The following is a 22,467-nucleotide window of genomic DNA, read 5'->3' on the forward strand; positions in this document are numbered from 1 at the left end:
CTGCATCCTGAGACGAACTGTGGGGAGAACCCCGAGCCAGGGGGTGGTGGTTTAGTCGCTCAGTTGTGTCCGACTCTTGGCTACCCCATGACTGCAGCATGCCAGGCTTCCCTGTCCTTCACTATCTCCCAGAGTTTGCTCAAACTCATGTCCATTGAGTCAATGATGCTATCCAACCATATCATCCTGTCGTCCTCTTCTCCTCCTGCCTTCTATCTTTACCAGCATCAGAGTCTTTCTAATGAGTTGGCTTTTCAAATCAGGGGACCAAAGTATTGGAGCTTCAGCTTCAAGGTGAAGCCAGGTGGACGCACATTCAAATCCCACCTGTCACTATGAGATCTTGGGGACCCCACTGTGCAGGCCTGGCCCACAGGAGGATTCGGGAAGGGCATCAGATTTCCACACCCTTGTCTCCCTGAAACCACCACCTTCTGTGCCTGCGACTCCCGGGTCCTCTGTGAACACGCACGCCTGCATCCCTCCCAAGGGGCTCGGGTCCTGCTGATAAAGCAGCCTCAGTCCTAGGACCTGCCCATTACCACAGGGAACTATTTTCACAACATGAACCATGTAAGAATGCAGTGTTAGTTCCACAACCTGTTTCCTTGCTGATTGGTGGCCGCTCTGGAGCCCAGCAGTCCCAGCCAGGCTCTGGGCTATCAGGAGGTGTGGGGGGAACTTGGACCATCACCCCAGGAGCTCAGAAGACAGGAACACCAGTGGGGCTGGAGGGCCCCCCACCGCCAAAGGCCTGTGCCCACAGGTGTAGAGGCAAACTACCCACAGCCATGGCTGGCAAGGCTGGCACTCGGCACGGGTCTGAGGGCCCCTCCTGCTGGCCGCACCTGTGCTCAGAACCAGCACAGGGCAGTGGACCACAGGGCAAAGGGGACCCGTTGTCTGGTGCAAAACTACTCGCGTGGCAGCTCAGCTGTGCCTCAGTGGTTTCTAAAGACGACAAAGATGTGGCAAACAAGACGAGACCACCAGGCTGACTGGTCGACTGCAGTCAGACCCGGCTGTGCCCCAGGCTTGCTGCTTTGCCTCTCAGAGGGCCGACACACACCAACCAGGGGGAGAGTCATTTAATTCACGTTTTCACAAATAACAGCATTGTGACACTTATCCGTATTTAAAAATCAGGTTTTTATTACATCAACATGGTAAACAAAGCACACAGAAGCAACATATGCGAGGCACACGTAAAAGCGAAGACCCATCCCCAGGAACTTTCTAAAATGACAGTCACTGTTACACAATTCTGAAGGTCAGGAGCTTCCAATGAAGGGCTGTGCTGAGCTGCCCATCGCCCCCAGGCTGGCTCGAGGCACCACTGGTGCAGGCGGGTGGGTCCACTCCCGCTCAGCTGAGCCTCACGCCATCCATCATGTGCCTGCGCCAACCAGTGTGGCTTCTGGGGTGTTTTAAGGCCACCCTTCCCTTTGGGCAATCCTGGGAAGCTTAGTTTCTATTCTTAACTTCAAACATTTGTGGGAAAGAGAAGCACCATCATCCCAGGTTCCCATCGTGCCCGATGGTGCCTTTATCCTGTGCAGAAGGCACACGCCTCCCCCTCCCCCAGAATATCAGCACCACTTTGAACACCAGAGGAACCATGGAGGCGAGAAACGAAGGAGACAAGAATGTGGACACTACACCCTTTTCTCTCTTTTTTTTTAAGTATTAAATTCAGAAGTAAACAAGAAGGAAAAAAACCCATGAATCCATTACATTATCAACAAATCTTAAAGAATCTTATCCTGTACTCCTACCGAAAGTTACTAAAACTTTGGAAAATCTAAATAACAGACATATCAATCAATGTAATTCTGCAGAGGTAGGCAGCAGCAGCTCCTTGGGCCTGGCAGACAAGCTCTGGCTTTCTGGGAATGCAAAAACGCAGATCCACGCTGAGGGATGGGTGGAGGAGGTGCAGTGGGTTTTCCCATGTGCCTCAGGGACCTTCTGTGTTTGGATGGAAGAACTGACTTGAACTCAAAGGGGAGACTCAATTAACATTCAAGATCTTGAGGTGGTTCATCCAGGATGGGCACGAAGGCATCACACGGCCCCATGGAGACTGCTGATGAGGGTGCGCCTCTTGACACCAGCTCTGCGGTAGGGCCCTTTGGGGAGGTCACCCCACAAGGCGCAGGCGGCCACTGACTGCTGGCTTCAGGAGCCCCATCGCTCTTCCTTTGATGTCCTGGGTCCATGCAAGCCTGGGCCCACCGGGGCTACAAGCAGATGCATGAAAAAGATTCTCGCTGTGATCTTTCCTGCAAAGGAAACAGCAATAAAGTTTACTGCCGGGTCACAACGGAGGAATTCTTGTAAACAAGTAGCCTTTGCTCTCAGCTTTGGAAAGAGGACCATGGAGGGAGAACAGGGAGAGACCAGGGTGCGTCTCACAGCCCCGAGAATGGGCTTTACAGCTGCACCATGTGCCATTTGCTTCGCTCTCACACGGCTGTGAAAGCCGTGGCTGTAACTTGGGCTTCATTCACAGGACAGATTCTAGAGAGGTGGCCTGTTTCAGACCCACAGTCACTCCGCCTGCTTTCTGGCCATAGTACACCATGACAGAGGTGGGCACTGCCCACGTCACACGCATGGCGCTAATGGCATTCTGCCTTTTCGGGTGGAAGCTCATTTCTCTTGTATCAACAGAACTCTGACTGTACCGACACCCACACATAGGACACATACAGAGGGGCCACCACCGCTGCCGGTCAGCTGTGCTGCGGGCGCTCAGGCCGGTCCTCACGCAGCTGCAGTCTCAGCTCCCAGGCCTCCGGGCACTTACAAACAGGAAGGCTTTGCTCTAGGGCTCGACTCCTGTTCCTGCTGAACTGAGCCAGTGTGTAAAATGAGAACTGATATCAGCTCAGTAGGCACCGGAGGGCGGGTCCAACTGATAGCCCGGAGAAGCAGCGCCTCGGCTGGGAGCTCGCTCGGCCTCGTCCCACCGGCGCTGCAGGAGACACAGACCTGGACTGCAAATACAAGAGAGAGTTCACCGTGCTCGGAAATCACAAGAGGACGTCTCCGTTGAAAGAGCCCAGCTCTACTCACACATCATCTACCGCTGACATAGTCTTACTTGACTTCTATGATCCATTTGCTTTTAGATTTTTAAAATTAATAACTTTGCAGCTTTCAATACATTTGAACTTTCAGACATGCTTACTTAGTGGATTTCTTTAGACTTTGGGAATGTTTGCATTCATAACATGACAAAGTGCATCCTTGGGGCCAGGCGGGCCCTTATCCTCCAGAATCCTGCTTGGCCCCGAGCTGACCGCTCAGCAGCGGCCTCTGCCCCAGCAGCTCCACCTTAACTGGCCCCATCTCACCTTCTCTTCAGGTGCAGAACTTAGCCACTGTGAACAAAGCGGAAACCAGTCACTGTTCACCAATCAGCTAAGCTCTGCACCTCGTCAGAGAGGTCGTCGCGGGGCATAAGGAAAGGGCCGGTGAGCATCTTCCGAGGCTGTCGGCTTCTTCTGCTTGCAGAGAGGAGCTACGAGGTGCATCTGTCCCCGAACTGCGGAGAGCGCAACTATGGCTTTGGGAGCAGCAGTCAGGGTCGTGGTTGCGTGGTAATCCCTGGCAATGTGATTTTAATCTTAAGTCACAAATCAGCATGCCAGGAACCCAAGCAGCCAGAGCACTCGGGGGCGGCGGTGCCGCCCACATCGCACGCACCAGCTTCCTCAGACACAAGGCGACGACACCACCTCCAGGCCTGCTACACTACCAAGTGGGTTTTCCTTCCGCTTGGTTCGTTTACTCGGCATCTTAGGGGTATCATTTTTAAAAATCAAAGGACCCACAGACGGCCACACAAAGGCCAGCACAGGTTTGGGAGATGAAATGAAAAATGCACCAACCGGCGGGTCTGGGGCTGCCATGCTAAGTCTCCCAGCCCATCACCCCTTGGGGCACAGGTTCTAAGTGCTGGGGATGTCTGTGGGGATCCTCAAGGGGTGGGATGGATTCCCAGCTGCTGGAGGGTGCAGCTCAGGGGGCAGCCCCATCACGGTCCTTCACCGAGCAGGCAGGGAGGGGGCAGAGGGCATGTGCCCCTGCGTTCATCCAGGAGTGTGTGGGGGTGCTCTCCTGACCAGACTACTCCTCTGCCTGCTTGGGGCAAAAAAGCACAATGAAGAATCACCACAGCTGCATAGCCCGCGGTGGTTTTCCACCACTTGGAGCACCGGGAACATCAAAGGCACAGTCTGCACCACTGCAGTTTCACACACTTCAATAAACACAAACTCTCTGTGAAGTGACAAACCTAAAGAGAAATATGATTTGTACTGATCACTGTGTGAGGCTGGCAACACGTAACTGTGTAACTGCTCTGTTTTTCAAACTCGGCTGTCTCTGAATAGGCTCGGAAGCTGCCCGACAGGAGCGGTGGGGAAGTCCGCACAGAGCTGCTTCGCTAAGAGACGCACGGTCGGGGCAACTATTCCCAGTACTTCCCTTCCTGGCCAACACAGCTCTTCAACTCTCCTGGAAGAACCTCTTCAGCAGTAAGAGTTCTCTCAGATAAATAAGTCAGTTAAACATATTAGACAGAAACGGGTTTTTATAAGAGCAAAACATTAGAAACAAATTAAATGTCCAACAATATCTACATAATATATTAAATATCCATTAAAATTATAGAAAATTTATACAACATGAAGAATGAAATCTGAAGTTTAAAAAAAAAAAAAGACACAAAATCAGACATGCCCTGTTATGTAAACCTTGAAGAAACCCAGAGAGTCAAGATAAATGATAATGGTAAAGAAAAAAAAATACCTTTAATTTCACAGTTTTACATAAAACCTGTGAATCATTGCTAAATTACATTTAGAATGCATAAATTACATTAAAACTACTAGAATGTAGACCTAACAGGTCAATTTCAAGCACAATTAACAGAGGAAGCAGGTTAAATCATTTAGGACTCCCATTCCGACTCTGCTCCAACATGAGGAAGCCTACTGCGGACACGCTGCATGGAGAGGCACCCGGCGGAGGGCAGGAGGGCCTGCCAGCCTCTCCTGCAAGATGGGGACGACCCGAGGGACCTCAAGTTCCCACACGCCTCCTCGCAGCTCAGAAGGGGGGGTAGCCCAGCAGCACACCCCCACACTAGCCTTCACCTTCTAACCTACTCAAGATGTTCTCCTGTGACTCCTGTTCCCCCAAGTAACAAAACCCGAAGCGGTCCAAATAGTGCTGGGGAAAGGGCTATTCTGCGAGGGCAGACGGCACAGGGTTTCGTGGCCGCTCGGCCAGACGAGGCGCCACATACCCCTCAGGGCGGGAGCCCAGGACTGAAGCTGCCAGGGCTCTCGGCTCACCATTTGGCTTACTGACTTACTTGGCTCCTAGGAGGAATCTCGGCTAGAGCCGAAGAATGGAAAAAGGGGAGAGAGAGAGAGAGAAAGAGAGAGAATCACCTCTTTAAAATAACATCTCAGCCACCACCGCGGCTGAGGATCTGTCCATCTGCTCCCTGCTCAGCTCAAAGCACCTGCGGGCGAGATGCTGTTGCCGTGGATCCTCACTCAGCATCAGCTCCCCGTAGAGGTAGATGCCCATGGCCTGTGGGAGGCACAGAGGCCAGAGAGCGTAAGGAAAAGGAAGCATGTGTCCCCATGCGCTCGAGTGCACAGTCTGTTTGCTTCACACACACGTGCGAGGCTGGAAGTTACAAAGGCCCTAGAAAACGCAGACAGCTGAACAGCGGGCTTCAGGCAACTGCAGTTTCCGATACCCTTCTCTTTACTGAAACTCACCCAAGGAATTCTCGGCTATCACTTTCATCAACCCTGGTGGCTGAACCGAGGACAGAGGGAACATTTCTCCAAGTGACGGGGACGGGGACAGGGAGGCTCTCGTGACGATTGACCCTATGGGAACCTCTGCAGTTGCGAGGAGACCTGAATGCTGTGTGTGTGTGACTCAGACATGGACCTGCCTCCCTCCTAGCACAGCTGGGAAATGAAGACCTCCTGTCACACGGGTGGGGAGAACCTCAGGCCACCCTGGAAGATGCCTGCCGTCCAGCCCAGCCCACCAGCTCTCCTTCCACGGGCACACACTGGCTCTTCTGTCTCGAAAACAATGCTGCGAACATCACATCTGTGTTTTTCCTACAGTTTTTAAAAACAGTTGGTTATGTTCTGAAAGACCAAAAAGATCTCTTTGGATCCGCCTTCTCTCTTGTTCTAAGCTTAGTTATGCTATGACTATGTTCTGCTGGAGCAAGAACTTCCAACGACAGTGCAGAAACGAAAACTTGGTGGTGAGGAGCTCAAAAATTTCTTTCTGAAAAAGCTGATGGCAACCCGTAGTGGCAGAGATCATGGTTCCAAACACAGTGCAGTCAGTTCTGGTTTTCAGAATAGACTTTAAGTCGCTCTTAAATTTTGTCCCTCCATGTTTCTAAACACCTCTTGCTTCACTGTGCAAATGTGACATTTCTTCTGGTACAAAGTCACGTCTTTTTCTTTGTGGGAATAACGAGCCCTTACTTGCTGGCTGGCCCTTGAACTCCGTCCTCTCAAAAGAGCCTTTGTTTGCACTGCCCCAACTCTCCACCCCAGCAGAAACATGGCTCCATTCTATCAGCCCGCAGCGCTCTGCAGAAAGCACACTCAGGGGCACCCACTGGCCATGCCAAGGGAGCGAGCCACAGCCAACGAGAGCCATGCCACAGGCACCACCATGGCCCAGCAAGCTGGGGCAAGATGCTGACCCCCACACTGCAGCCCAGCAGAGGTGGCAAAGAAATCATCTTCAAACAGGTTCATGGGCTCCTTGCAAGGTGACTGCTCTCCTTGGTGAACCGTGAGGAAAGTCCTCACAGGAAGGCAGCTCAGCACAGGGGTCCACCCGGTATGGCACGTGCAGACACAGACCAGACTGTCCCAGCCAGGCAGGGCTGTCCCAGTCTCATCCCCAGACATACAAAGGCACAAATACGCACCATCGCATCCCTGGGCCACAATCCCAACCTAACGAACCAGGGGGATGTAATGAGGTCTGCCCATGCTTTATTTGGTTAACGGCAGTGGGCCACAGCTCCATCAAACCAGGGGAGCTTCTAAAGAGATACCGAGAAGAAAAAAGCTCAAAAGTTGGGTAGGTATGCTCCTACCAACTCTTCAAAATCGTTGCAAAGTATTGAAGCACTTGTTTTTTAAGTAGAGAAGGCAACAAACTGGGCCCCCATGTTAAGCATACTGCATAGTCAGGAATAGCGTTTTAAGAATCCCCATCTGCTGAAAAATGAAACTTACCTGATCCTCCTGAAGGAACCTCTCCACGTCTCTGTACGCTTTTGTGTATTTGTGCTTAACAATGAGTTCACACCAGCGATGGCGAACCTTAAAAAAAGAGAGAAAATCCCATAAGCAACAAACTGGTAGGTTTTCTTGGCCCTGTAAGTTTAATGATGGAGAACTTTTCCTATTAGAAGAAGTTACTCTGTTAACACTGTTGAGACTTTAAAATTTCATTTTAATGTCTTACAAAGAAAGGAACCACACTCTTTGTTAAGAGGGCTGCCAGTCAACTTTAGGGGAAGAAAGTGCACGTTTTACTTAGGTGTTCTGATGTTTTAAAATACAATTTTGCCATACAGTAGATAAATGCAAAACGTAATTGGGAAATTACACGCACACCCCCAGCCAGGGAGGCTGGTGCTCTGCCCTGCAGGATGCTGTCCACGAAGGTTTCCTTCATAAACCACAACTACTTGATTTCTTGCAATAAGTGATTTGGTTCAGTGCTGCTGATTGTAACAATACACACAGTAAAAGGAAGAAGACACTGCTCTCCACATTCCTAAGAGGCAGAGAGCGCCTTCTGAGGAGCTTGGGGTATCTGCTGGAGGGGAGAGGAGAGCAGACCACCCTGACGCAGGCAGCTCCGGCTTCATGTTTTGCTGCACACCCTACGGAAAATAGACAAGCTACATGTGTGTCCGTTTCAGTGAAGATGCGTGATAAAAGATTCACCAGCAGGAATTCGTCAGGAAGCCCTCCCCCAAACCCTACAGACTATATGGGAGTCTGATCCCAGCACTGGCCGCCTCTGCTGATAAGAGGCAGTCTTGCCCCTCCCCCACTACCTCTTCCTCTCTAGGCCACTTCAGACACACTCTTTACGTTGAGACTCTACCTAAATACAGTCCTGGGCCATTGTCTACTGCATTAAAGCCCTCTCAATTATGCCCAGTGAGCAGTCCACCGTTTTATATTCCATTATTGGTTCAACATTAGCTATACACGGAAGTGATTACATGCATTTAAAAAATAAAAAAGCCTCCTTCCATCACTCTTTGTTTTTACTGCCTTTGAAAGAGGAAGACCTTTTATAGCAATCCACTTGTGGCAACAGTAAAATGTAAGCCATTTTAACATTTTGGTTGGGGCCCCTGTAAATTATATCATTATGCACTGATGGCCGGATCTCTCCTTTAATCTACTATAAATAGATTTACACACAAACAATTAGGAACGAAGCACAGAAACATTTTTTGGAAAGAATCCTTCCCCTAGGCTACAGTGCACTCTGAGACCCATGGTGGTGCCCTCTGCTTACAGGCAACCAGGCCCTTTGAACTTCTAAGAACAGGATGCCAACGAACTTTTTACATCCACAAAGGAATTTCAGAGGCGCACGGAAATGAGCTAATAGCCTCGGATCATCACAACAAAGGGCAAGCAGGTTGGGCTGGACAGGTCTTGGAAATCTTTCCACATTCAACAAACTGTTCTTTCCTATATGGCAAAACAGAAAGGGACAGCATAAAAGGAAAGGGTAGCAACTAAGATATTCTAAGCAGAAGAACCACTGACCAGAGCCCAGACTGCACCAATCAGAGGAAGCTCCCGGAACAATCAGATCCCACTCTTGTGTTTTGGTTCAAGTACAGGACAGAACCAAAAGGGTCCCTTGGTCCATTTCTCTGGTTTCCAACTCAATGAAACCTAGATGCCTCAGGTACCACCTGAGTCGCATCCACACAGCACCGGAAATGCCATGTTCTTTGTTCATAAGCTCTGGGAAAGGAGAAGGCCTGGTGGGAGGGCCACCATGCAGCGTGAGAGCCAGGGCGCTGGACCTCCTGCTCTGGGGCCTTACAAAAGAGCCTTACTTCTCACAATTGCACGTGGGGACAGCTGTCCCAGCTCTTAGCAGAGTCAAATGTAAGGGAGTCTGTCAGCTCCACCGTGAGCTAAAGGCAGGCTTGTGCACCAAGCCTTTGGTGAGGACAGTTGCTGACCATTCCAAAAGTTGGGGACGTTGTATTTTGTTAGATCTCATTTTGAGAATGGAGGTATTTATTACTGGCCTTCACTTCCCCACTCCGCCCCACCCTCTGCTCTCCTTTATCTTATTTACACATAAAGAAACAACAAAACACAAATTAGGGTTTATTTCTTAGTAGTAAGTCCACTATGACTGGAAGAGGATTAAGGAGCTGGGCTGAGTGAGAGAGGCCTCCCCAACCAATATGAAGTCAGCGTTTCCACTTCTCTTCCTGTTAAAAATCAGTGTATTGTCAAGATTAATAAGAGATCTAGTCTTCTGACCCCTGAAAGCTAACATGACATCCAGGAAGTACAGACCAACCCCTTTCCCCACCCTACAAAGAGCAGGAAAAACAACAAGCCTTTTCATTACAACAGAATTAAATATATTGCAAAATTTCAATGACAGGATGTTTAAAAGACATCACAGAGATGCTGTGTGAGGCTGAGGGCCCAACAAATATTTCTCTCTTGTGGGCAGGGTTTTTACTCCTCTTTGTATTTCTTTAAGAAACAAAGAAAATCTCTATCAAATTTTAGCCAAGGACCCAAAATTTGCAAGGAAACGTCACCACTTGGAACAGGGGTCTTCCTGAAAATGTGGCAGCAGGCTGACATTTGTCCCCGTTTCTCCCAGCACCATTTCCACAGTGGCCACTCACAGACTATCTTCCCTTCTCCAGACCACTGGGAAGCTCAAAGAAATCCCTGACAGAGGTCCTCACATACTTGTACCCAGCTTCTTCCTCTGTTGATAATGGAGGAAAGTGAAGTTCTCAGCGCTGGGGAGCAGCAGAGAATTCAGAAGCAGAGGCAGGGCTCTATGAACGAAACTATCCACTCTGTATTCCTGCTCTTTATTTTCTAATTAATTTATTCATCAATGGGGGCAGTGGTCACCTCGTCTTTCCTCGGTGGGATGAAAAGTGAACACTGTAGACACATCTGGCCCAGCCACAGTATCTGTAGCTTCTGGACTGTTCATTCAGCATCGGCATTCAATGGGTAGATACATACACCAAAACCGATCAATACTTACACTTTAAATATTCACATAACACCACAATGTCTCAAGAGAGATAAAAAACTTTTAATGACTTTTTCAACTGTGATTCAGATTCATAAAGTCACTCCAAACCCACACCAGGAATCACCTGAAAGCCTTGAGCCAGCCAACATCTTAGCCTGAATTCCAGCAATGCTGTCAGGCTACCAAAGGAAAGAGGCGAGGCTGAGGGAGGGGGGAAATCGGGTCAGGAAAAAGAATAAGAAACCTGAGAAAATCAGAAAAGGGATATTTCAGGAGTGGGAAGAGGTGGAACTGCCCGTGGTGATGAAGAGCAGGGCTGGGGGACCCCTGTTCCAGGAGCTCCAGAGTCTTCAGTGCAGACAGTGGCTGGCTCAGCCCAAATCCTGCTAGCTAGCACCAGGACAGGAGTGTGCCCACCGCCCAGGGCCATGCTGCCGGTCCCATAACACACTGAAGCGTATCTGTGCTAACAGGCCCGAGCCACCTGAGAGACGTGAGCAGACACGTGGGCCAGAGATCCAAATCACTGTCTGCACAGGATATGCATACATGTGCATACACACACACAGAAACAAACGTTTCTTTCTTAACAGTTTCCCTCACTACAGCAACTACTGGTAGTTTCTGTTGTTCTTCTCTCTGGCTGGTGACCTGCTGAAGTGGTTTCATGACCTCGGGTCCTGATCCACAGAGGCGTCTCCCAGGGCGGGGGAGAGAACTGCCTCTGCTCGTGGGCTGCTGTGGGAGCCCACCCAGGTCGCCGCAGCAAGCATTAGGACAGCGACTCTCCCAGTCATTGCTTGTCCTCTTCATAGGAGCAGCATGTTTCCGGTTTTCGTTTTTACTTCAAAAGTTCTATTTACTGAATTCATAAAAACCTGAGAGTATCAGCTCTAAGGAAAAGTTTGTTACCTGCTGGAAACCATAAGAGCAAGGTGCCTGTCAGGTGGGCAGTGAGGAGGGAAGGACTGGGGTGGGGTCGGGAGGTGGGGTGGGGAGAGGGGTGGAACCACGCAGCAGCCCAGGAAGCCGAGCCTGGACTCAGGACAGTGGGACACCAGCTGGAGCGGCCAGGGGAGGGAGGAAGCCTGCAGGGAGGGTCCTCAAGCCTGGGGCAGTAGGCACGTCTCAGGCCACCCCTGGGAAGTACACCCAGGGGCCAGACGTCTGGGGACTTTGCAAACTGTTTGCAAAGATAGCCTGGCCCCAGCACCAGCCTGAGTTGCATGGCATTTCTACCATTTCAAGGACATTATCGCTACCCAAGAGGCTAGCCCAACGACTTCTGGCTGGCTCCTCTGATTTCCGGCACCTGCTTTGTACGGTCAAACCATGGCTCAGATTCAGGGACAAGTCCCATGACCCATTGGGCACCTCTGTGATATAACCATGGCCTTGATTAGGACATGCTGGGGCTCCCTCCTGGAAAAGGAAAGAAAAACTACTGAAAGATAACTCCCCACCTGCCTGCCTCTCCCCAAACTCTCTCTAAAAGTTTTAATGCATCCAGAACTAACTGCTATTAAACTCTAGAACAGGGGTTGCCAATTTTTTTCTGTCAAGGGTCACAGTAAGCGTCTATGGCTTCTCTCTCAGTCCATTTGCCCTGTATCACAGGAGTAGCCATAGACAATATGTAAATCAGAGGGCATTGCTATCTTCAGATAAACTTTTATTTTCAAAAACAAGCAGTGGGCTGGACCTGCAGGCTCAAGGCTGCTGACCCCTGATCTGCAAAGGACGCCCATGCTGGTCAGTGTTTCACACCCGCCCCCGCCCCCGATCCACCAGCATGGCGCATCTCACAGCCACGCCTGAAAAAGCATCTGCCACACCCCTTAACTCACCTCTTGGGCCTGGAACTCATAAACCCACCGGCTTCCCCACGCGTGGGTCACTCTCCCAGAGCTGGGTCTCACAGCTTCTCCAGCTCTTTGAAACTGCTGTTTCCTTACTCAGCAGTTTGTCTTTACCAACAATACAACACAAGCTTGGTGAGAGCTAGGGCCTGAGCCCTCCTGGGCAGTCTCCAGGCCCTGTCTCAATGCCTGGCACATAAGTATCTGCTTAATAAATGTTTCTGAATGAACGCACCATTTTAAAAACTCAGACTGCTTTTCAGCTACTTTGAAATTATAATGCACGGGTTGGAAGCTGTAAAATGCTTTGAAGAATGCCACCCAACCTATTTATGACAGGAAACATTCCTCTTTTTCAGTCCTTTTGATTCTAAAATTTACTGTTGAAGGGGAAAAAAAAAATCTGTCTAGGGAACATGATCTGGGCAGCACATTAAACCTCATTTTGAGTTCCATTTTATATCTGTAAACAGAAAGACCAAGGCTCATGGCTTTTGTGAGTTAATAAGTCTAACACTGCAATAAACAAATCTACTTTTTCAATTTGTGTCCTTAAATTAGATTTACCATTACTTTAAAGAGGGTTGACTGCTGCTGAGGGAAGCATGACTAGCAGTCGGGGGGCACGGGGAGACCTTTCCAGAGCGGCTCCGGGACAGACAGCCTTTCCAGCATTCCGTTCCGGCACATCTGTGATGGTCTGGGATGTCTCTTTCTCATGTGGCACAGTCTGGGGTATGCCTGTCACACTAAGATTCCCAACACTTCCCTTTTCCTCTCTCTCACCTTACAGCTCCTTACTTTCAAAGGGCTATGATCTGAACACTGTTTTAACTAAAGGGAATGCAGAGTTGCTCTGTGTGCTGCCACAAAGCCAGGCTGGTACATCTCGCTGCTCTGAGTTAAGATCACAGGCTCTCAGCTCTTTTTCCTAACCTTGCCTGAGTCAGTCCCGAAAGCTCTCAGTTCTATGGTAAGTGGTTACAGCCAGTAATACCAGATTTTACCAAACCTGCTATGGGGATCATCACACTTGACATGCACATGGAGTGTGACAATGAGGGTCAAAGGTCATGACAAATATCAAGTTTTACATGGTCTCTCAGGCAAGTTCCAACCTTTCTTCCTTCTCCTGTGCATATACTGTTTCATTTAATGTCATCAATACTACTCAAGAAAGCTGGCTCTAAAATGTAGAACTCAGGAGCCCATGATGAGTCCACCCTAAAGTATGGTACAGTGAGCCTTCCCTTCCTATCAAAGTCAAAGTGAAAGTCACTCAGTCGTGTCCAATTCTTTCGACCCCATGGACTCTGCAGTCCATGGAATTTTCCAGGCCAGAATACTGGAGTGGGTAGCCTTTCCCTTCTCCAGGGGATCTTCCCAACCCAGGGACTGAACCCAGGTCTCCCGCATTGCAGGCAGATTCTTTACCAGCTGAGCCACAAGGGAAGCCTACTGGAAGAATACTGGAGTGGGTAGCCTATCCCTTCTCCAGTGAATCATCCCGACCCAGGAATTAAACTGCGGTCTCCTGCATTGCAGGCCGATTCTTTACTAACTGAGCTATCAAGGAGCTTCCTCCCTATCAAAACGGCACACTAAATGGAAACATTCCAATGTGGAATTTGATAATTAGGAAATTACACATTGCACCTCCTTTCCTCATTAATATCTGACAAATGGCAGATATTTCTCAAAACATTTGCTATTAAAAACAACCCAAGAGTCAAGCTGGGGAAGGCTGGTTCAGGAAATGGTACCTGAGGCAACTACCTGGTGTCTGACAGTGGAGCCCAGGGACAGGCCTGGCTCTGGGCTGCTCTCCCCACTGCCTGCGGACTTCCTATGTGCTCAGCCTGGGCATCTGCTTCTACCCACTGATGGGCACGATCAGTTGGTCGATGGAACACAATTCCACATGGTTCAAAGCTGCACGGCAACACGCAGACCAAGTAGCTTAAAAAGTCATGTTCAGTGCCACCCCATAAAACTGATTTATAAAATTTCATACCCTGACAAACCAAAAATGCCTTCATACCACATCCATGGAGGTGCTTTCACTTTTTAAAAACAATGTGAATTCAATACAATTGCTTTCTCTCTGCTATCAGTTATCAGCACAAACATTCACCTGTAAGAGGCATAAACTGCCAGGGAATCCTGCGGGATGCGGCGCCACCTCCCTGTAGGGCAGGCTCAGAGACCACACTCAGGATGCTCCCACAAGCTTGAGGAAGAGTGCATTCTACCTGCAGCCTGAAGGTTCCACAGCTTGAAAGCAGAGAAATCCAACTTTCAAATCCTGGTGTACCATGGAACTGGAGAGCAAAGGGAGGTGTTTGGGAAAGGCACCAGAGGGAAGAAAAGCAATCTGGAAAGACACTGTGGCAACAGTGAGCCCTCTGGTCCAGGGCATTTAAGGCGTGCTACACGGGATGACAACTCCGTTTGTGAAAGAAAACGGCAGCGCTCACAGAAAACTGTGTGCTTTTTGGAGGTGTGGATTTCACTACAGAAATCTAATGCAAAAGTATATAAACTATGACACAGGTATGAAGAACCTGGGAACACCGTTAAAATCCCACACACTGATTTTACTCTAAACACCACTAAAGACAAAAGGAACAGGAGCTGGGTTTGCGGTGCTATGGAAAGAAGAGCATCAGGGCAATGCTATTTATAACCCAGAAAATGTGTGCATCTCTGCCTCTGAGATCATCTGGACAGACTGGGGGGTGGGTAACATACACAGACAGTAAGAGTAGATAATGCCTCCTAAACCTTCAAATATCTATACAACAGGGCCTGTTGCTAACTACAGTGGAAGAAGCAATGGCAATGAATTAAATGACCAAGAACTTTTAAAATAATAGTCTGGCTAAACCTATAGCTAAATATCCTCCTTTAAATGTCCTTTTCCTCTTTTATGTATAGATAAATTCTAAATGTTATGACTGATTATAATTGTTTATTTAACAGAGGTCCATCTAATCAAAGCTATGGTTTTTCCAGCGGTCATGTACGGATGTGAGAGTTGGACTATAAAGAAAGCTCAGTGCTGAAGAATTGTGCTTTTGAACTGTGGTGTTGGAGAAGACTCTTAAGAGTCCCTTGGACTGTAAGGAGATCCAACTAGTCCATTCTAAAGGAAATCAGTCCTGAATATTCATTGGAAGGACTGATGCTGAAGCTCCAATACTTTGGCCACCTGTTGTGAAGAACTGACTCATTCGAAAAGACCCTGATGCTGGGAAAGATTGAAGGTGGGAGGAGAAGGGGACAACAAAGGATGAGACGGTTGGATGGCATCACCCACTCGATGGACATGAGTTTGAGTAAGCTTTGGGAGTTGGTGATGAACAGGGAGGCCTGGCATGTTGCAGTCCAGGGGGTCACAAAGAGTCGGACACGACTGAGTGAACTGAAAGAAAAATTAGGCAGATTATGCCAGGAGTGGCTCGTTTTTTCTTTAAACAATATCTCATTAGCCACAAAGTGCAGTTAACAACTCAAGGTAAATAAAATGCAGGCTCTGGCCTCAGGAATAGGAGAGGAATACTAATCTAAACAAACAAACAAACAAACATCAAAGTTCTCTATCATGTTAGATCAGATTTCAAAAATCCTTTTATCACTGTATACAGCAACGGAGACCTGATCAGTTACAAGGTTTCCATGGAAAAATCCCAGGGGCACTGAACTGAATAAGAAAGAAAATTCCAAGGAAGAAATATCTAGATATATCTACCTGACTTTGAAGACATGTTCTAAAACATTAAATGTCTCATTAAACCAAATACAACAACAACAAAAAATACACAAATATAACTAAAGAATTACATAAGAGCTTTGTTTATTCGCACATTACAAAAGGCACATGGTTTAAAAATCTCGCTACAAAAAAAAAATTAAAAAAAATAAAAATAAAAATAAAAATCTCGCTACGTCTAAGGTAACTAAGGAAAATCGCCCCAGTCCCTTTTATCACCCATATCCTGCCCAGCTCTCCAAACCCACAGATTACAATGCTGTGTCAAAAGGACAGCTATGCCCCTCACCAGCACTGCTCTAGCATTTTAAAAAATATTAAGCCACAGTACTTCTAGCTCACGTCTTAAAAGTTCAGATCCATCAGCCTTTGACTCTCTGATGTATCAAGGAGCCGAGGCGCCAGACCCCTTGTGTCTGGGAAGAAATTGTGACGAACGGCCAGACGCTGGCTATGGCAGGTGTCAATCCGCCTTTCCGGAAGCTCATTCCACCTGCCCTCTGTATCTGACCCCAGAAAACCACTTGGCTGATTGTACCACACCATTCGGACCCTCCACAACAGTCTCCTTTTTATATGTTCGCTCTGAGAACCTGCCTCCTGGGGCTCTGTTCCATGATGGTTGCCTCCTGACACTGCTGGGCAGTGACCTGGGGAGGCCCCCAGCGCAGACTCCAAAAAGGAAGGAGGGAAGGAAGAGGCAGCCACCAAGGGGGCTGGGGCCAGCACTCTGGCACTACTCCCAGACCCGGGGCCTCGGTGACCTTGCACAGCCCTGTGGTCCTACAGGGGCCGTGGCGCCAGCCCGGCAGGCTGCCCTCACATACCGCCGCGATCATGGGGCTGACGTCAGCAAGGCTGGGCTCTGCTTTTGTACTCAGATTTCGCATCAAGGTGGACCAAACGGGAAGGAGGCACCAAACTCCGCACACTGCAGTTTACTAACTACAAACTGCTGAGCACCCTGAAGTGGCAACAGAGCCCACCGAGATTACATCTAATCTTTCCTCTAAACTTCCTGTCAGGAGAAGAAAATAGCAATGTTTTCTTTATTTTGGAGCCAGAATACTATGGAAAAACAACCAGGGGAGAAGGGGAGTGCTGAGCTGCATGGTTGGGAATGGACCCCAAACACTGTGTAGAAGCCAGTCACCATGACCAGAAGGGATTTTAGCATAAAGGGAATGAGCAGTCACAGCTACTCATCAGGCTTAGATTTTAAACACATGATACCCAACTAACCTTTTTAAAAAAAATATTTTAATTGGAGGCTAATTACTTTACAATATCGTGGTGGGTTTTGCATACATTGAATCAGCCATGGGTATACATGTGTCCCCCATCCTGAACCTCCATCCCACCTCCCTCACCAACCAATCCCTCAGGGTCATCCCAGTGCACCGGCTTTGAGTGCCCAGTTTCAGGCATCAAACTTGGACTGGGGTTTATTCTCTGCCCTTTTAGTATGCGTCTCCAGAGATCTGTTGATCATGGAATGTTTTCAGTTCATAGAAACTATGCTTTTGGTCCAAATGAAATTCAGAAATGGGCGTCAGAGCTGTCAAGACTTTTGTAGGCCTTCAATCATACCTTCCACCTGTAGACTTCAAAGAAAGGCTGTAGTATTTTAAAATAAACAGTGAGTTCTCCTACTGATGAAGTATTAACATCCAAGCCCTCCCTGCAAAGGGAGGTGGCCAGTTTACATGGTTTTCAAGGGCTCTTTCCCCAGAGGAAAGGCAGTGGTGGCAGAAAGGAGGCCTACAGGGTTGGATGTTTTTCCGTTTGCAATCCACCTTGAAAGTGTCCTTTTCAAGAGCAAAATGTAGACAGACAGATGCTGGGTTGGCTTTTCCTGGGCACTAGTCGTCAAGCAGGTTTGCCCTTCCTCACTAACCTGCTTCTTCACATTTACTTGCTACTACACTAGTTTGCAATTCCTCCTTTTTCTTCCATGTGAGACGGCTCTGCTTTCACCTCCTCCAAGGTTACATTCTTTGGGGCCTTGAGAGAATACAGTTGGCTCAGGGCAGCCCCTAAACGTAGTTAACCAACTTCAAGCTATTCCACTCTGTGTTGTAATCGTCAGGCACTTCGCTGGATGAGATGAAAAAACTGCCTTTTGTGGTCAGCTGCTTTAGAGCAATGGTTCTTTAACCAGGATGACTGTATCCCCCAGCTGATATCTGGCAACTCCTGGAGACATTTCTGATTTCCAAAACAGGGGTGGGACAGGAAGGGAAGAGAACTGCCACTGGCATGTCAGGAAAAAGGGCTGGAGACGTGACACATTTTATAATGCACAGGACATCCCCCAGCAGAGGATTATCCACTCCAACGCATCTGTAATGCTAAGGCTGAGAAACTGTGGTTTAGAGTAACCCCCTCCACCAGTCCCAGATAGCTCAGCTGGTAAAGAATCCATCTGCAATGCAGGAGATCCTGGTTCGATTCCTGGGTTGGAAAGTTCCCCTGGAGAAGGGATAGGCTACCCACTCCAGTATTCTTAGGCATCCCTGGTGGCTGAGATGGTAAAGAATCTATCTGCAATGTGAGAGACCTGGGTTCAATCCCTGGGTTTGGAAGATCCCCTGGAGGAGGGCATGGCAACCCACTTCTATATTCCTGCCTGGAGAATTTCTGCCTCCTCCATGGACAGAGGAGCCTGGCAGGCTACAATCCACGGGGTTGCAAAGAGTGTCCGACACGACTGAGTAACTAAGCACTCCACCACAGAAAAAGCCAGCAAGCCTCCAGGTTAAGGATTCTGTGACCAGATGCTGCTCGGGGGCTAATAGGGGGGTAGATTCTACTTCTTTCTCTTTCTCATGTCCAGTCCCGACAGATTAGAGAGACAATATAAAGGTGGCTTGAGCTAAACAAGGGGCTTCCCTGGTGGCTCAGAAGGTAAAGTGTCTGCCTGCAATGCAGGAGACCTGGGTTAGATCCCTGGGTCAGGAAGATCCCCTGGAGAAGGAAATGACAACCCACTCCACTACTCTTGCCTGGAAAATCCCATGGACAGAGAAGCCTGGTAGACAGTCTATGGGATCGCAAAGAGTCGGACACAATTGAGCAACCTCACTTTTGAGTGAAACAACAAAACTTGACCATTTCACGAGAATGTGAATCTTACATGACTTCAAAACCTCTCGTGTTGTTAACAATCCCACGAAGAAGGGATTTGTGGTTCCACTGTAATCCTAAGGAGACGGAGGCTCAGGAACCTTGGCCACAAGTCTGCAGGGAGGAGGCAGGAAAGCTGGTGAAGGCTCTGAGAAGTCTTATCTCTCATTTTCTTAACTATGGGCGGCGACTCATTTGTTGCTGTTCAGGCGCTCAGTCCTGTCCGACTCTTTGTGACCCCACAGACTGCAGCACACCAGGCAACCCTGTCCTCCATTATTTCCCAGAGTTTGCTCAAACTCATGTCCACTGAATCAGTGATGCGATCTAACCATCTCATCCCCTGCCGCCCTCTTCTTATGCCTTCCCAGCATCAGAGTCTTTTCCAAAGAGCTGGCTCTTCGCATCAGGAGGCCAAAGTATTGGAGTTAGTGGGTCAAAGGATCAATTTGTGTACCACAATGCACATGTTTAAAGAAAATGAAACAGGAAATAATGGCACACATAAAAGTATTTCTGTGAAGCCCTTTTTTGCCAGTTAGCTGTGGTCAAAAAGGCTGACAGCCAGCAGACTAGTGCAGGTACTGCTGTGCAGATTAGGAAATTGGGGCCCAGGAGGGTGGGCGATTTGCAGGTGGCCTCCAGCCATTTGGGGACCTCTGACCACATCCAGCTTGTTGCTAAGATGTATCTGGGAAAGCAGCCCCACTGAACACAGGTTAGGGCCAGGGGCAGATGGAGAAACAGTGCTCACTCCTTCCCACCACAACCTAACCCAGGCGGCCTTTTCCTTTCAACCAACAGTGCTTCCCCAAATACAATGATGGGAAGACCTGGTGCTGATAATGACCTCTCCCAGAAAATTAATTTTCTGGCTCAGCCTACTAAATGATACATCAGAGCTGAGCATGGTACCGTGGGGGAACTTTCTAACACCCCACCACTCCCATCCAAGCCAGATTAAACAGTGAGTGGCTGTCTCTGAATTTTCTCACCCGAGGGGTACCCCAGTTTTGAAGTGCGGAACTGCAGTCTATGGAAATAAAGTTGCTTCAAGGTCAGCTCTGGGGCTCTTGGGGACAAAGGTCACACAGAGCCAAGGTGCATGGAGCCTCATCTTGTTAACATGGAAAGGCTATTTTCACAGCTGAGCAGACCTGCTAAAGCAGGCAGGAAATGATTTTAAAAGGGATCTTAGAAAATACCTTTTATTTCAAGAATCAGTTGTATATTTTAAAACCTTTATGGGGCTTCCCTGGTAAAAAATCCACCTTCCCTGGTAAAGAATCCACCTGCCAATGCAGGAGACTGGATTTGATCCCTGATCTGAGAAGAGTCCACAGAACCGTAAGCCTGTGTGCCACAAACTATTGAGCCTGTGCTCTAGAGCATGGGAGCTGCAACTGCTGAAGCCTGTGTACCCTGGAGTCCGTGCCCCACAATGAGAAGCCACCGCAGAGAGAAGCCCGCATGCCACAGCTGGAGAGCAGCGCCCGCTCACTGCTACTAGCAAAACCCCCCGCAGCAACCAAGACCCAGCACAGCCAAAAATAAAATCATTTAAAGCCACAAAACCTTGATTTTTGTTAAAAAAATAAAATAAAAATAAAAACCTTTATGGGTTCTTTGTTTGAACCAATATGCTCAGAAACTATAGACAATGCATTTCTATGAACTAAGTTTCCCTTTCAGTTCATTTTCTGACCTAGTTTAAAGCAGCCCAGCATATGGCTAGAGGTTTCTTTGATTGAGGAGGTAAAATATGGTAACTACTCCTGTAGCTAGTACTACTTTCTAGGCTAAGGAATGCAAACATTCCCCCAACAATGCCCCAGTTTTCAGATGGCGGCAACAAGAGTGTCGAGGCAAGGCGGAGAACGGGCCAAGATGACACGCGTCACCGTGCCCAGCTTATTACGTGTGCCCGCATGCACGTTTCCTTTTAAGATGCTGAACACACGTGTCCCTCCCTGCAGGGCAGACCTGTGTACTCACACCACGTGACGCAGCACACAGAGGACAAGACGCACGTTAACGTGGAAACGTGTGCCCTCGACAAGCAAACAGCTGGCAAACAACATCAGCCTGGCTGCCACACCCAGAAACCCTGACCAAGACTGGACATTCTGTGAACACAACCGAAACACAGAAGCAACACAACTAATACAAATACTGAGCTACGCCAGGACAGTCATTAAAATAAAACTTCCCAGGGAGACAGCACCAGCCCACCCACACAAAGAAGGTGGGAGGGAAGGACAAGCGAGCGTGACAGCCGAGAAGATACAGCACCTACTAAACAGAGGGCCTGGAGCACAGGCTTCTCGCACAGTCCAGACGTCTGGTCCAGCAAGAACATGCTGCTCCACCAAGGAGAGAGTTTCGCAGCGTTGGGAAATCAGGGGATTAAATGAGCTATGGCAAGAGCAGGCTCACCTTCTCAAAAAGTCACCTCACATCTATGCTTTTAGGAGAAATGCTGGTCCGAGGAGTGGTGGGAGCGGGGATGCGCTTTATCCACCTCCTGGAAAAGTGAGGAAACCCCCTGCTGTCATAAGCACTCCCTGCTTCTATGCCAGACGCCCCCCAACCCCACCCCGGCCGTCCTGGGCTGAAGTCTTCTGCACAGACACCTAACTCAGCATCATGGTCCCAGGGCCTGTGGCAGCACCCTGAACAAGAGTGTCAGCTCCATAACTCACACGGTTCCTTGCCAGGAAGTTACCTTTGGAGCCATTTTCCATAAGGATGCTCCACACACAACCTGCCACAGTCCAGCATCTCAGCCACGTTTTGAATGACCGCTATGTATTACATATTTAAAAGTCCTGATAATAACTGAAAGGGAACTATATGTTTGGTCAAGGAGAAGCACCAAGAATAAAGTCAGAATCCTCATTTTTCCAGCAAATAATTCTTTCTCCCATGAAATGTCCTGTCACTTAAAATAAAGGCAGATGGTTAGTCAACAAAATTCCTGCTAATCAGTGTCACAGCAAATCACACTTAAACTAACGAAGTTTCTAGAAAACACTCTGGTTGGCCAATATCCTATTGCTTTCCTTGTTCTGAGTGATGTTTCAAGGAAACCTCACCGTGAAACATGCTGTCAGTGTAACTGACCAGATGCCAGGGCCTCAGAAGGCCTGGGAAGGGGGCAAGGCAGCGGTATGTTAGGCCTCAGGGCCCTAAGGCCCTAATCCGGGCCCTATCCACCCCTGACCTCAATCCTACTGGCCCCAGGGCAGGGGTCAACAAACTCAGGATGGGGCAGGCCAAACCAGCCCACATCTAAGAGTGCTGTGGATGTTTTAGAATAGCTTTAAAAAGGAACACCTAACAAAAAGAATT

General features: G+C 48.7%; 1 protein-coding gene across 7 annotated transcripts in view; it reads right to left on the reverse strand.

Annotated features, from left to right (window-relative positions):
* Positions 1-1,125: 1,125 nt before the first annotated feature.
* The window catches only part of AOPEP (aminopeptidase O (putative)), a 413,124-nt gene continuing 391,782 nt past the window's right edge, over positions 1,126-22,467 (reverse strand). For 4 of the 7 annotated variants that reach the window (XM_069575752.1, XM_069575749.1, XM_069575751.1 and 1 more), the window contains exons 15-17: positions 7,311-7,397; positions 5,466-5,610; positions 1,126-2,282 (exon numbers count right to left, since the gene is read on the reverse strand). In XM_069575752.1, coding sequence (XP_069431853.1) covers positions 5,470-5,610; positions 7,311-7,397 — 228 coding nt within the window. In that variant the 3' untranslated portion in view covers positions 1,126-2,282; positions 5,466-5,469. The remainder of the gene's footprint in view (positions 2,283-5,465; positions 5,611-7,310; positions 7,398-22,467) is intronic. The other 3 variants (XM_069575754.1, XM_069575753.1, XM_069575750.1) reach the window with 1 other exon arrangement.

The sequence above is a fragment of the Ovis canadensis genome, chromosome 2 (assembly GCF_042477335.2).
Source record: "Ovis canadensis isolate MfBH-ARS-UI-01 breed Bighorn chromosome 2, ARS-UI_OviCan_v2, whole genome shotgun sequence".
Classification (NCBI taxonomy): domain Eukaryota; kingdom Metazoa; phylum Chordata; class Mammalia; order Artiodactyla; family Bovidae; genus Ovis; species Ovis canadensis.